At 38.7% G+C, this 16,639-nt stretch overlaps 1 protein-coding gene across 3 annotated transcripts in view; it reads right to left on the bottom strand.

The window, feature by feature from the left end:
* The window catches only part of Pdss2 (decaprenyl diphosphate synthase subunit 2), a 257,588-nt gene extending 245,203 nt beyond the window's left edge, over positions 1 to 12,385 (bottom strand). The window contains exon 1 of one of the 3 annotated variants that reach the window (XM_074077454.1): positions 11,817 to 12,385. In XM_074077454.1, the coding sequence (XP_073933555.1) occupies positions 11,817 to 12,112 (296 nt within the window). In that variant the 5' untranslated portion in view covers positions 12,113 to 12,385. The remainder of the gene's footprint in view (positions 1 to 11,816) is intronic. The other 2 variants (XM_074077461.1, XM_020170092.2) reach the window with 2 other exon arrangements.
* Between the last annotated feature and the right edge of the window lie 4,254 nt (positions 12,386 to 16,639).

The raw sequence follows: 16,639 nt of genomic DNA, 5'->3' as shown, positions 1-16,639 counted from the left end.
AACAATGCTGGAGGTATCACGATACCTGACTTCAAACTATATTACAAAGCAATAACAATAAAAACAGCATAGTACTGGCACAAAAACAGACATGAAGACCAGTGGAACAGAATAGAGGACCCAGATATGAAGCCACACAACTATAACGAACTTGTCTTTGACAAAGGTGCTAAAAATAAACAATGGCGAAAAGACATCCTCTTCAACAAAAACTGCTGAGAAAACAGGTTAGCAGTCTGCAAAAACCTGAAACTAGATCCATGTATATCACCCTGTACCAATATTAAGTCAAAATGGATCAAGGATCTTAATATCAGACCACAAACTCTAAAGTTGGTACAGGAAAGAGTAGGAAATACTCTGTAATTAACAGGTATAGGCAAGAACTTTCTCAATGGAACCCCAGCAGCACAGCAACTAAGAGAAAGCATAGATAAATGGGACTTCATAAAACTAAAAAAATCTGCTCAACAAAAGAAATGGTCTCTAAACTGAAGAGAACACCCACAGAGTGGGAGAAAATATTTGCCAGCTACACATCAGACAAAGGACTGATAACCAGAATATATAGGGAACTTAAAAAACTAAAGTCTCCCAAAATTAATGAACCAATAAAGAAATGGGCAAGTGAACTCAAGAGAACTTTCTCAAAAGAAGAAATTCAAATGGCCAAAAAAACACATGAAAAAATGCTCACCATCTTTAGCAATAAAGGAAATGCAAATTAAAACCACACTAAGATTCTACCTCACCCCTGTTAGAATAGCCATCATTAGCAACACCACCACCAACAGGTGTTGGCGAGGATGCGGGGAAAAAGGAACCCTCTTACACTGCTGGTGGGAATGTAAACTAGTACAACATCTCTGGAAAAAAATTTGGAGGCTACTTAAAAAGCTAAACATTGATCTACCATATGATCCATCAATACCACTCTTGGGGATATACCCAAAAGACTGTGACACAGGTTACTCCAGAGGCACCTGCACACCCATGTTTACTGCAGCACTATTCACAATAACCAAGTTATAGAAACAGCCAAGATGCCCCACCACTGACAAATGGATTAAGAAAATGTGGTATTTATACGCAATGGAATTTTATGCAACCATGAAGAAGAACGAAATGTTATCATTCGCTGGTAAATGGATGGAACTGGAGAACATCATTCTGAGTGAGGTTAGCCTGGCCCAAAAGACCAAAAATCGTATGTTCTCCCTCATATGTGGACATTAGATCAAGGGCAAACACAACAAGGGGATTGGACTTTGATCACATGATAAAGTGAGAGCACACAAGGGAGGTATGAGGATAGGTAAGACACCTAGAAAACTAGATAGCATTTGTTGCCCTCATCACAGAGAAACTAAAGCAGAAACTTTAAAGCAACTGAGGCCAATAGGAGAAGGGGACCAGGAACTAGAGAAAAAGTTAGTTCAAGAAGAATTAACTTAGAAGGTAACACACATACACAGGAAATCAATGCGAGTCAACTTCCTGTATAGCTATCTTTATCTCAACTAGCAAAATCCCTAGTTCCTTCCTATTATTGCTTATACTCTCTCTTCAACAAAATTAGATAAGGGCAAAACAGTTTCTGCCGGGTAGCGAGGGGGAGGGGGAGAGGGAGGGGTGAGGGGGTAAGGGAGGGGGTAGAGGAAGGGGGGAGAAATGACCCAAACATTGTATGCACTATGAATAAAATAAAAACTAAAAAAAAAAAATAAAACAACTTTACTTAGCCAAAAACCAGAAACAATGCCAATGTTCATTTAAATTGAATAGGTAAAGAAATTGCTTTTTTTCTGTGCAATGGAGTACCCTTTAACAACAAAGAGGAAATACAGTTGTTTCACATATTTTGCCCAGTTTTCTATTTGTTTATATTAGATGGGCAAGTCTAGCATCATACAGAAGTAGACCTATTTTTTGCCTCACCCCATCCCATGCTCAAGCTGCACCAAAATACAAATTTCCCTACTCTTTGCCAAGCAATTCTTCTGCCTTAATTTCTTTTCCTGCCTCAGTCATCTCCTTTCTCATCCATCAAGACCCAACTCATATGTCACCTCATCGCTGGAAGTCTTTGATATCAGTCTACACTACAGAGAGAACTTTTTCTCCCTGTCTATAGCAGAGACATACTACGGCATTTCTCTCAAGGTATTCTGATTCTGTTCATGTGTTCACTTACTAAAATGAACTTCTAATACAAATGATAACTGCTCCCATTTGGGTATTTGCTACCTGCTAGGTACTGCTCTAAGCACTTTATCTATGGAAACTCATTTAACCTTTGTAAGATCTTATGATATAGGTACTACTATTGTCCACATGAGGAAATTAAGGCAAAGGGAGGTTAAGTTGCCTGAGATCACATAGGTGTGGCAGTGGCAGAGCCAGATGTGAACCCAAACAGAGCTCTTGCTCACTATACTGTCTCTCATGAATTTCTGGACAGCAGCAACTGTTTCTTATTCCTGTTTGAACATCCCATGCCCAGAGCACCTCAAATATTTGTGGAATGAATGGAAATTTATAATTTTTCTCCTAGTCATCCAAGAAAATGTTCTTTATAAGTAATGTAGGTTTTTCAGTCAGTAATTACAGAACTGAATCTAGAAAGGGTGTTTCATAAACATGGAAGAGACTAAAATTAAATTTCTAATAATAAATTCAAAGAGTTCTGAAGAATTTTACCATGTAGAAAAGACAACTAACGTTTTCCAGGTAGCCAAATAACTGTAGAGAACTCAGGAACAAGTCTGTACTAAGGAATCAATGCCCCCTAACAGAAAAGACTGTCGTGATTTGTCTCCCATAACTGCATACTAAGTTAATCCCATCTATCTAAGTTTGAAATAGAGGGCAGAGAATTTTGAAGGCAAAAACAACAAGGCAGAGTATTGAAACAAAATTTTAATATTAAAAGCCAAATCTTTCAAGAGTAATAAGTGAAAATGAATAAAGCAACATTACTGAAAGAAATCAGCTACGTTTAAACAACAAAAATGTAACCAATTCTGTAGTAGAAAAAGTATTTTAATACTTTTACCCAATTAATTACCTTCCACATAATATTAAAAACATTTAAATTCTTGACAGTAAGTAGTATAATATGTAAATGTTCAAAAGCTAAAAATACTTATATTTTAATGATTTATACAGAAAATTAAGTGAATAAAAAAATTAAAATACATTAAATATATAATTTAAGTATATAATATACAAATTAAAAATACATTACACATAACTGGCTAATTACACTGAGTTAGGGAGGCAACAATGAAACCACAGGGCACAAGTTGTACTAACGTGGGTGGGGTTGATGCATTGTGGCTCCCTTCAGTTCTCCCACACTACCCATGTACACTCATACCTGGGCCATGGTACAGACCACTATCCAGCTTAGACAGGTCCACAGTCCCTTATCCAAAGTCCTTGAATCAAATGTCTTTCAGAATTCAAACCTTTTCTGACTTCAGGAAAGTGCTTTTAACCCAACACTCAAAGAGGAACTGGGACAGCACCCTATAATCAAGAGCATTAATATTTCTGCAGCAAAATGCATGAATATTAACATTCAGTGGGATAAATAAAGACTATAAATAGTCTCACATCCATTCCAGTCAGATTTATAAGTCTGAAAAAACATTTTGTTTTCTGAGCTTTTCGGGTTTTAAAATTGTGGCTAAAGGACTATATTGTATTATTACAGTGCATTTAATCTGCTCACTCTTCGCTCAAGAACAGAGAAGGGCTTCCTTACCTGCCATATTCAGGTACAACACTAATTTATAGACAAGTCTAGAATAACCAATACCATTAGAAATCACCTAGTCAGCCTCTTCATTGCCTAGAAAACTAAAGCCCAGAGAGATGAAATTACTTGCCTTGGGGGTGACAGTATTCCCCTAGAGATTAAACTGGAACACACAGGTCTCTGGTCTCACAAGCCTCTCTTTCTGTCCTCTTCTCCCTCTCTCACTCTTCCCTGCCTCTTCAATTTGAAGTGATATATTTTTAAGCTTTTCAAAATAATGAAATAATTACAGACAGAAAGTTGCACAAGTAGTATAGAGTCCTCTGTATCCTTTACCCAGCCTCACTCAATGGTAATATTATTTTTAGCTATACTACAACACTAAAACAAAACACTGACACTGGTACATTCCTGTTAACAGAACTATAGACATTATTCCATTTTCAGCAATATTTTCAATCTGCATTCACTTGAGTCTATAAGTGTATTTTTAGAAAGTCTATATTCATGTGCATCATCACAATCAAGATTCCAAGCTGTTTTCATCACCACATTACATACCTCTTTGAACTTATGCTCTGCCCTACTCCCACACTGTCCCTGACTCTAGACACTACTAAAATGTTCTCCATCTCTACAGTTTTGGAAGTTTGAAAATGACATAAGGCTGTAAAAATGGAATCATACACTATGTAAACTTGGAAGACTGATTTTTTTTAAATTGTGATAAAATATACATAAAGTTTATAATCATAACCATTTTAAGTATATAGTTCAGTAGTGTTAAGTATACTCACATTGCTGTGCAACCAGTCTCCAAAAGTTCTTATCTTATAAAACTGAAACTCTACACTCTACAGCAAACCCCATTTCCTACTCCCTCTAGTCTCTAGGAATCACCTTTAGGTTTATACACTCTGTTTCTCTCAATCTGGCTACTCTGGATACCCATATAAGTGGAATCCTACAGTATGTCTTGCTTTTTGGGTTGTTTTGTTTTGTTTTGTTTTGCAACAGGGTCTTACTATATAGCCCAGTCTGGCCTCAGCTTCCTGAATCCTGGGATTACAAGCCTGTGCCACCACGCCTGACTGGTATTTGTCTTATTATGAGTGGCTTATTTCACTCAACATATGTTCTTTTTTCCTTTTTCTTTCCTTTTCTTTTTTTTTTTTTTTTTTTTTTTGTAATTTAGAGAATTTTACTCACAAGTTAGTTCTAATTTTCCTAGGGAGTGGCAAGATGGCATTGAACACATGGTGGCTCCATCATGGTGGCAGCATTTCCTCCTGGCTGGCTTTGCCACAAAATGTTAACAGCGCTGGTACTGTCAGTAATCAGAAGACTTCCAAATTCTTTGTATCCCACTGGGAAGAACCCATGGCAGGACACGTGGGTGTAAAGGGAGTTTATTAAAAGTTAGGGAAAAGAAATACAAAGGAAAGCATGACAAGGCCCAGATGGAAGCCAGAAGCTGAGAGAGCTAACATATGTTCTTAAAAAGTTCATCCATGTTGCAACATGTGCCAGAATTTCTTGCCTTTTTAAGGCTGAATAATATTCCATTATATGTATGCACCTCATTGTGTTAATCCATTCATCTATTGCTAGTTCCACCATATGGCTATCATGTATAATATACTGCTGTGAAGATGAACATACAAGTATCTCTTTGAAACACTGCTTTCAATTCTTCTGGATATATACCTAGAAGTAGAATTGTTGGATCATATGGTAATTCTACTCTTAATTTTTTAAGTAAGGAGACTGGCTTTATTTACTTAGCGTGGTTCTCTTGAGAGTCATCCACGTTGTTCCAAGTATAAATATTCTTTTTCTTTTTATTGTCTTTTTTATTGTTTTGCATGTATCACAGTTTGTTCAATCATTCACCAATGAATGACATTTGGGTTGGTCAGTTTGGAGCAATTATAAATACCCATGCTAGAGCATCTTCCTCTTAATTTTCAATGCATTGCTGACCAGACTTCAATAAACTTATCACCAAATCTGAACATTATAAACACTCCTGTGTAGGTTTTGATATAGACATAATTTTTTATTTCTCTGGGATAGATACTTAAAAGAGTATGATTGCTGGACTGTACGGTAAATTTTATAAGAAATTGCTAAACTGTTTTCCAGATTGTCTATACCATTTTACATTCCTACAAGCAATGGATAAGGAATCCAGTTTTTCTGCATCTCCACCAGGACTTCATACGGTCAGTAAGAAGTCTTTATTTTCACCATTCTAATAATCTGTGGTGGTGTCTCCTGGGGGCTTTAATTTGCACATCGCTAATGGGTAATGATGTTGAACATCTTTTCACAAGCTTACTTGCCACCTGTAGAGAGCAGAATACGAAAAGCCTATGAGAACCTGATGTAAGCACAGCCATGTCTGCAGGCTGGGTTTGGCCCAGAGCCCCCAGCTCAGAAGGGAGCCAGAACAGCTATGGCCAATAAGCTGCAGGCTCCCCCTGTTCCCAATAACTACAATGTCACACCCCTCGAGAACTGTTGCTCTACTTCCTTATTTGCCACTGTACATAATACACTCCCTGGAGGTGGTGGAGGCTGTTATGTGTCTCCACCAGAGCTCCCAGTCCACCTGATCCCAGCTTTTTTGCATGTTTGCCTTTTGTCTTTTCTCAATCTCCCATCACTCCCAGTTAGGTTCTTAGGGCGAGCTTGCATAGGCCATGAGAGCCACCTTCATCGGATCTTCTTTCTGTCCATTCCCTCATTGTATCATTTGTTTTCTTACTATTGAATTCAGACATTTCTTTACACATTCTGGATACAAGTCCTGCTTCACAGATATGATTTGGAAATATTTTTACACAGTCTGTGACTAATCTTCTCATCCTCTTCACAGGGTCTTTCACAGAGCAAAGTTTTAAATTTTGATGGACTCAAATTACTGATTTTTTTTTCTTTTATGAATTAAGTTTCTGGTGCCATGTCTAAGAACTGTTTTCCTAATCCTAGGTTCCAAAGATATTCACCTGCTTTCTTCTAAAAGTTCTACAGTTTTATGTTTTCTATTTTAAGCCATTTTACACTGATTTCACAATGATCAAGCTACGCTAATTTTTTAAAAATATGGTATGAGGCTTAGGTTGAGGATCATGACTTTGCATATGATGTCCAACTGTTTCAGTACCATTTATTGAAAAAGGCTATCTTCCCTCCACTGAATTGCTTTAGTTTAAATCAATTGGGCATATTTATCTATCTGTTTTGTTGTGCTGATTTGTCTATGCCTCTGCCAATATTATACTGTTTTGATTAATGTAACTGTATCTTAAGACTTAATAACAGGTAAAATGGTTCTTCCTTCTTGATTCTTCCCCCACCCCCATTTTGGCTACTCTAGCTCTAATCATGCAGCTCATTTTACTTTACTACACTGCTTATCTTTGCTTTTAAGGATCTCTTTATTCCTAGAAAAGGTATGGCTGCCTAGGGGAGAAAGGAGAAAAAAAGACAGAATCATGAAAGAAAAAATAAGTAAACTATTATTTATGTAATTTTTATCCAACTATTCTTCAATGAAGTTACAATTTCTCCATGAAAGGCTCTTTATTATTCCAGGTTACACCAAACTACACAATAGCTGATAAGCCACAAGTCATTTTCTTCCTTCTGTTAGATATCTGTAAATATACTTTGTGTCCAATAGAATGTCAATTCACAAGGAATAGGGTACATGTTTCAGACTTCTTTATATTCATAAGTTTCAATAAATATTGAATCAATTAATTGAGGATTATTTATCTAACTGGTATACAACAGACAAACCCTAGAAAATCTAGAACAATGGTTAAAAAAAATATATATATATATATATATATATGCTAATTGCTCTATTGTTCCTAGTAGTAAGATCATTAGTTCAACAAATCTCAAAATTTTTAATTTGCCTTCAATTCTGAATTGAACTGTTAAAGAGCATACTTCTTCTAGGCTCTTTCCCTTTTCTTGATAGGGTGGCTTAGGTAAAGAAAAGAAAGTAATGAATGACGAAGTACAGTAATTTCATTTTTTTCTCCTGGTATTTGACCAAAGTATTATAATTCATCTAAACTCGAAGACTATCATACATGATTTACTCTACCATACAGTGTAGATTTACTCAAAAAGCAAATGATCCAAGGGATTATGATATTGATTGAAGCAAACAGGAACTCAGAATGTAAAATGGGTCATTTTACAATTATAAAAGAATTGGCCAAGTCTAATTTCCCATTATCCTCACTATACCAACTACATGGGATCTTCTGCCCTTTGGCCACCATGCTGAGAATGTCTTCCTCTTAGTTATCAATTTTTGCTGACAGGACAACCAATTATGGTACACAGTATGTGAAATAATATAGCTGCTTAGTCCATGTTTTAAGCACTAATTTATAGTAGCCATATCCTGCCTACCCTATGGATCAAATGTCTGCTTCTTTGATAAAACAAATGGGTAGAGTGTATGTATTTATATGTGCATGTGTACACACATAGAGGCTGGGGTGTACCTCCATGGTAGAATGCTTGCCTTGCCCACGTGAGGCCCTGGGTTCAAGTCCCAGCACTGCAAAAAAGTAAATAAAAATAGTGTAGATAGATAGATATCCTTCCCAAATGTTTCTTTGCTCATAGACTGCCTAGAGTTTATACTGCTTAACACTTTGCAACAATTACATACAGAATAGCTCTTTCTTCTCTTACAAAATACAATTTATATATGCTACCATAACAACTTCGCTAAAATTTGCTATTTGTTTTATTCCTCTCTAACTCATAGTACAATGAGGCTAGTAGGCAGGGTAGGTTACAATCTGGAGAGTTTCAGAGCCATTAGTCTCACAAACCTTCCTCTAGTGCATCTCTGATGGCCTCAGAAGGGATGTTTTCCAAGCCCTCCTCTGATGCTCTGCAATTTTTTGAGTATATATGTCAATAAGACACTTTTTAGCTCTGTCCATTTCACTTTGGTATTTTATTAAAGGCACTACAGTACTTATAATGTACTATACTATTACAATGCCCATCATTGACAACATCATCCCCACCACCACACACAGAAACCCTTCCTGATTAGCAAAAATTATGAAACCTCTTGTGCTAGTGTCATGATAACATGAGGTAACGTGAATTAAGGCGATGTGAAAGTGTAAACTAGTACAACCACTTTGAAAAACAATTTGACATTATATTCTAAAGATGAATTTTTGTACACCCAACAATTATACTTCTGTGTCTATACCCCCAAGACATGTACACCAAAAGTTATCCAAAGTATAGTCACAGCAGCATTTTTCATAACACCAAAAAAATGCAAATGACCAAATGTTGATTAAGAGTTTGGAGTGCCTTCCCACAATAGAATTTCATACACCATTGCATAACTAATGAAACAGTTAAATACAGAGCATAGATTAATCTCAGAAACAGTGAATTAAAAAAAAAAGTAAGCCACAGCCATATTCAATAAATGATCATAAATTTCAAAGAAAATGAGCAAAACTACACGTTAGTGTTTAACCAAACACCTATATAATTTTGAAGAAGAAAAACAACAATTAAAAAAATCAGCATAGTGAAGGTCAGGAAGATAGGCTAGGGAGTACACAGGCAGCTTCAAGAGGATTGGTCAAGTTACAGTTCTTGAGTAGTACAATAGTTTCATTAAGCTTTAAAACATATGTATATATCATACATCTGTGTGTGTTCTGAGTGTATATCACCTAGAATCTCTGGAGAACATTCTAGCTATCAGACAAGTTTAACTCAATCATAAGATGAGACTCCTCATAACTAGGAACAATGTTAAGAAATAAAATCACTTTATTATTACTATTTGGCAACTTTCATACTAAAAAAATTACAGTTATTCATAAAAAATTTAAGCAAGGAGGTAAACAGGGTGTGGCTAAAAAGGGTAACATGAGGATCCTTGTGATGATGAAAATGTTCAGTCTCTTGACTGTCAATGTTTTATTTATGGTACTTTACTACAGTTTCACTAGATGTTACCATTTGGGAAAAACTGACTAGAGGGTATATTGGATCTCTATATTATTTCTTCCTCTCTCATGTGAACCTATTGTCTCAAAATAAAAGAAAGAAAATATTTTGACTATGCACGGTGGCTCAAGCCTGTAATCCTAGATACTTGCAGGTGGAGCTCCGCAGGAGGACTGCTGTTTGAGGCCAGCCCAGGTAAAAAGCTCCCAGACTCCATCTCAACCAATGGCTGGGCACAGTGGTGCGAGCCTGTCATCCCAGTTACTCAGGGAAAGCAGGGAAGCATAAATAAGAGGATCGCAGTCCAGGCTGTCCTAAGCATAAATCAAGACCCTATGTTACAAATAACAAACACAGAAAGGGCTGGTGCAGAGCTCAAGCACAAGACCCTAAGTTCAAACACCATCACCACCACCCCAGAAAGAGATCATTTTGTCCTGGATTCTCAGTCTTAGCACTACTGACATCTCATGACACAAATTTTTTTCTTGTAGGATTGTCCTGGGTATTGTAGGGTTGCACCGGTGGTCTCTACCTGCCCCCATTTGTGATAACCAAAAACGTCTCCATACATACACTGCCAATGTCTCCTGAAGGACAAAACTGCCCCAGCTGACAACTACTGCTCTAGTCATAAAAGCCAAGAGCTACAGAGGTATTCCTGATTGAAGGAGACTAACAATTAAATGCAATACCTGTTTCTAGTCTGGATCCTGTAGTGGAGGATGAAGAATACTAAAAGGACATTATTAGGTCAGTTAACAAAATTAGAATATAGATGGTAGATTAAATAACTGTTACATCAATATTTATGTACCTAAGGTGACAACTGAACTATAGTGATGTAAGAGAATATTCTTATGCTTAACAAATACAAACGTTAAGTATTTATGGGTAAAGGACCATGATGTATGCAATCTATCCTCAAATGAGTCAGAGGAAATATATGTGTATATATACATTCACATGAATTGTGTGTGTGTGTGTGTGTGTGTGTGTGTCTGGGTGTGGGGGGGGGAGGGGGGTGTGTAGTGTGTATCACCTAGAATCTCTGGAGAACTAACATTCCAGCCACCAAACAAATTTAACTCGATCAGGAGATTCCTGATAACTAGGAATGAAGTTAAGAAAAGAAAATCACTTTATTACTGCAGTAGGTGAATCTGATTAATGGATACACAAATATGGCAGATTTTTTTTGGGGGGGGTGGGGATGTTTTGCTTTATTGGGACTGGGATTTAAACTCCGCTTGCAAAGCAGGTGCTCTACCGCTTGAGCCACACCGCTAGTCCATTTTATTCTGGTAATTTTGGCTGACCCAAAGCGCAATCCGCCCGATCTCAGCCTCCCAAGTAGCTAGGATTACAGGAGCGCATCACTGGCACCCGGCCACAAATGTGTTCTTTGAACTACTTTTGGTCTTGCAACTTTTCTACGTGCTTGAAATTAATTACAAATCAAATGGTTTCGGTTGTGTTTTAAGTAATAAAAAGGTTAAAAAAAAAAAAACCCAATAGCAGTTTTACAGCAGTAGTTCGGCATAAGAGATAGAAAAATCCCAAGAAGACAATGAGTACTGACTGGATGAAATTCTGCTTCCGGCTTGGATATTCGTTGGAAAGAGCTGTCTACTTTTAGCTCATCTCTCCTTCCATACTGTTTCTATTTAATGACCCCTTCAGGAGTGTGGAAACAGAAAATTAATCTATTCCACTTTTAAAAGGCCATTTCTAGAAAGTCACTCAATAAACCTACATCCCCGAGTGATTTCTCCACAAATAATTGAAGCTTCCTCACCCTTAATAGTTAAGAATGGAATCGCGAAAAACGTAGTGTTTCTCATAAGAAAACCATTTATCCACTGGCTGAGCAAGTAGAGGAAGAAAGTTAAGTGAACTAGAGAAAACAAGGAATGTCTAGAAGGGCAGAGGGAAGGAAAGGGTAGTCTGAGAGGGCCAGCATGGGTGTGCTGGCGAGGGGAAAGAGTGAGTGGGTGCGGGTGGGTCAGTGGGAGAGGGGGTGGCTCACCTGGCAGTGGTGAGCAGAGGGTGCTGAGTCCCCACCAGCTTCCGCACCTGCATAGCGATGTTGCTGAGCTCGTCGCTCAGCAGACAACGGAGGCTCATGAAGGATGTGGGATAGCCCACGATCTTCTCCGCCTCCGATACCACCTGGTTCCAGTGGGCCGGGGACCTGGAGGACTGACTACGCCTGGCGCCTACCGAGGAGATCGCGTCGAGGCGCCGGGACCTCCACAGGCGACATGGGGGACCCGAGGTCCCGAGATGACCCGGCAAGCGCAACAGCAGCTGCCGAAGGCTCATGATTCGCGTTTGGGAGGGTCAGGAAAGAGGGGTGGCCCGAGAGGGCGCGGGAAACAAACCGGGGCTAAGGAGGAACTTTCGGAAACGAAAAGGGAGTGGCGACTCCTGGACCTTAGAAGAGGATAGCTTTCTGCAGCCGTAACCAGAAACGAACTTTGCTGCTTCTGCAGCTTGGGATGGATGAACAGCAGTCCCTTCTCAGCACTGCCGGGTGCCACCTATAGTAGAAGCCACGGCCACTGTCTACATGGGGGGCGCCATATTGGACGCATGGAATGCGGCCTGCCGTAAAAATGGATGCCGGCTGTTGAGGGGCAGAGAATGTTCCTTACTTTACGGCGCGGTCGAGACCGTCACGAAGGGGCGGAACTTCGGAGGTGATACCCGGAAGGCAAGGGGCGGGAAGAAAACCCGCACTCGTCCAGACTTCGGGTCAACTGTAGCAGGGGGTAGGGTGGCGGTGCTGAGTGGTCCTCTTGCGCCTGGAGTCTGCGTCGAGTCGGGATCGTCAGAGCTTTCCTGGTGCCCAACACAAGAGTGGGCATGCATAATACCAGGTGCCGGCCCCTCCGGATGCCTTTCGCCGTGGAGGGCAGCCAGCCCCTGGTGGAGGTCGTGGGCCGGAGGGAGGGCGGTCCCTCGGGCTGCGCCACCTGCGATAGGGGCCGCGGCTCACTGGTGTGATGCACAGTTGACCAAGCCCTGTGTCCTCAGCGTCTGGCTAGACTGAAGGTGGCATGGCTGGCGGAAAGGGGTTTTTTTCCCTGGGAACGTTCTCTGGTCGTTGTTCAGATCTCCTGCTTCCCCTCGAGCCTGAGTTCCTTTTGTGCACCAATGCAAACTGTGCTCCTTCACGAGGGTGCCGAGAGGATGCAATCAGACATTGTCTGCCCCCGCGCGTGTCTCGCCTCGCTCACGTTGTCCTGCTCATTCCTAGCGCTGGAGCTCTATTCGGCATCCATCACTTGTCTGAGTGCTCTTCACATATTAGTTCATTTAATCTTCAGAACAACTTCATTAAGTAGATTAGATTTGTATCCTCAACGTATTGTAAGAGAAAGCCGGGACCCAGCCAAGTTATATAAATTACCTAAGGCAAGGACGTTGAAGCTAAACAACCTGGAACTTTTTTTTCTTTTTTTCCCCTGCAGTGCTGGGGATAGAATCCAGGGCCTCATACAGGCTAGGCACGTATTCTACCCACTGAGCTATATTCTCAGACCGAATAATCTGATTCTTTTAGTATGTACCCAACCACAACCTTGCACAAATGCAAGAGGCTACCAACAGTTCTTTTCTCCTCATTACTAAGGGAGACAAGTTAATGTGATTATTTTTTCAGTAAATGCTATCTAGTTTTCAAGTGTGTTTAGCATCTTTTCCCCTTCATCACCCCAACAAGTGTTAAACCCTTAATAACAAAGCTCTGTATTCTGTACAAATAGCTTCTAAAACTCTTCAGCTTTCAAAATCCTTCCAAACTCATACTTGATATCTTTAAAATTTACATCATGCATAACATTGGGCTAGACTCTTGAGTTACATAAAAGATGGGAGGAATTGTCCACTTTGCAAAAAAAAAAAGTTGCTTTTCTCTACAAAAGATTTAGTTAGCTTCAGAATCCCTTTGAGTGCCAAATTACCTTGTGACTTAAAAATTCTGTTGTAGCTACAAAAATTCAATTTAGATACAAGTTTCTAGGAGTACATTTTATTTAAAATGAATTGTGCGTAGAGATACTAAAAACAGTCTCTGCTCTCCAAATAAATTTGGTCAGTTGAAGTTTGAAAATAATTCCTATGACAGAGATAGACTCCTAGCAATAAAATTCAAGTCTGTTACTAGATGAAAATAAATGTGGAGAGTAAGACACCTTACTCTTCCAAAAAGTCCCAAGGCCTGAGCTTCTGGGTTATCCAAGGTGAAAGAAGTCATGAAAACCCAAAGAGATAAAGACTGAATGTGATATATTGTGCACCTGAGACTTTCTTCTGAATCAAGATACCTTAAGAGTAACTTTTCATGCAATTTCCCTAATAACAATTCACAGCATGTACTTTAATTTCTCCACAGCAGCCAAATGCATTATTCTCTGGTCATACTCTGTTAACCAAGTTTTTGATTATTCATGGGACTTTGGGTCCCATTTACTTTAATAATCAGCCCTGTTCTTTATACTTACAGTTTAAAGATTGCATTATACCTCATGATAATCGCTTTTTAGAAGGTTAAAATGGTATTTATTCTTTAGTCTTCCAGATAAATGCATAATTCCTTAGATCTTTATGACAAGAAATGTCCAAATTGCAAGTGACTTTTGGAGAAATGGAAGGTTGGCAATTCTCTGCCACCAATAATAGTTATTTTAGGATGTGTGTGAATGTATTCAAAAAGTAGAATGCATTAGAGTTTCTCAACCTCAGCATTATTGACATTTTGGACCAACTTTGGGAAAGGGAGGTTGTCTTGGTTATTGTAAGATGTTTAGCAACATCCCTGATTTCTATCCACTAGATGCCAGAAGTGTTCCCTCCAAATTTTGACAACCAAACATTGCCAAATGTCTATTCCTCTTGAAATAAAATGGCCCACAGCAATATGGGAGATTCTAAAAGAAAAAGCAATGTCCACTCATAACATTTACTCCTACAAAATAGCAAAATATGTCCTGTGGGTAAGCAGCCCTTCAGGATTATGGTCACACCACAATCTCTGGAAAACCCCAGCCATACACATTGGGGTTGTTCCAGAGACAGCAAACTAATAAAAGATGGCCATACTCTATTTACTATTCTCCACCTTTCTCAGGATCCTTTCTCAGTAAATGGACTTCACTTGCCTGCCTCACTGCATTCTACTGACCTTAGAAAAATGAGATTATATTTGATGTCCTTTTCTTTGACTGGAAGCCAAGCCAAGCTTTGGAAATACAAGATCTTTTCAAGGATGGCAATGCTGTGAGCTTTGGCATTTTCATAATTAGGTGAATGGAAATAGATAGAGACACTGCTGCCGCCCGCCTCCTATCATCCTGAACACAGTCACCTCTTATTTATCCTGAGAGAGTTCTTCCGAGAGCAGATGTAAGCATCGTTGTATACCTTGGGGCAGAATGATAAAAGAAGGCAAATTTGACAACCTACTTAGTTGGCAGGTTGTGGGAACAGAGATGGCCCATATTGCCATTAAGAATGCAAACTGGTACAAGACGCCCATGGAAAACAATTTGATAATCACTAACAAAATTACATATACATTTGCATTTTAACCCAGAAATTCCAATTCTAGGGAGCATTTCAAATTAACAGAATGACTTATGCACAACGCTATTCATGGCAGTATTATTTATAATAGCAAAATACTGGAAATAATTCAAATAACTACAAGGTGGGGGCTACTTGAATAAACTAGGGAAGAGCCCCATAATGAGATACACTATGCAACTGTGAGACAAAATTGAGGGCCATCTCTAAATGTGGTGTGATTTCCAAGATATATGTTAGTTTAAAAAATACAGATGCTGAACAGAATACTATTCTTTTGTTTTGTAAAATAGATGATATGTATTTGGGATAGGAAGAAATGGGTAGATATCAAAATGGAAACTAAACTATTCTAAGTAAACCTTGGCTATATAGTTTTGATTAGAATCATGTATATATTTTACATACTCAAAATATATTGAAAAGAAAAGTGCAATTCCTAAAATTTGAAAATAAACAGAAGCAAAAGACAAAACTGTGTATTAACTTGGTAGCATAACACCACCAACTAAACAATTCTTATGAAGAGTGGTTTATTCATCTTTGTTTTTTTTTTATTTTACAATTTTTATTATGTATTGTATGGGGATTTCATTGTGACATTTACATATGTGCTTACAATGTATCTTAATTAGATTCACCTCTTCCATCATTCTATCTCATCTCCCACCCTTCTTAGAGCAATTTCAACAGGTTTCATTGTTCTGTTTTCATACATGTATGTACAAAGTACATCTTTTACTAAGTGCATAGACAATAGTCGCCCTCCTTCACCCTCTGTGTTTCCCTCCCCATCTCACTGATGCCCACCTCCAGACAGGACCTGGCTTACCTTCCTGTCCATGTTTTTAAGAACATGGTGATTGTTCACGGGGGTTTCACCTTGGTGTTTCACACATGTATATACCATACTTTAATCAGCTTAACTCCTTCTACTTACTCTTTCTCTATCACCCTGCTCTCCTATTATTTAGCAGCTTTCAGTGCATTTCCTTTTTTTTTACAATATCATAGTTGAATTTACTCCTTCCATCATTCTCCTTCATCTCTCCTCCCCTCATTTGTGTAATAGTTTCAACAGGTCTCATTTTTCCATTTTCATTCATGAATAAATAGTATTTCCACTACATTCACCCTACTATACCCCTTCCTTATATCCTTCCCCCGCCACTGGTACCAACACCCAGACAGGACCTGTTTTACCTTCCTGTTCTCCGTTTTTGAAAAACTACATTTTTGTTTGTCCAAAATATCTATAAATGG

This window comes from Castor canadensis, chromosome 1 (genome assembly GCF_047511655.1).
Source record: "Castor canadensis chromosome 1, mCasCan1.hap1v2, whole genome shotgun sequence".
NCBI classification, from domain to species: Eukaryota; Metazoa; Chordata; class Mammalia; order Rodentia; family Castoridae; genus Castor; species Castor canadensis.
The sequence above is the reverse complement of the archived record's forward strand: the minus strand, read 5'-3'. Positions and strand labels throughout refer to the sequence as shown.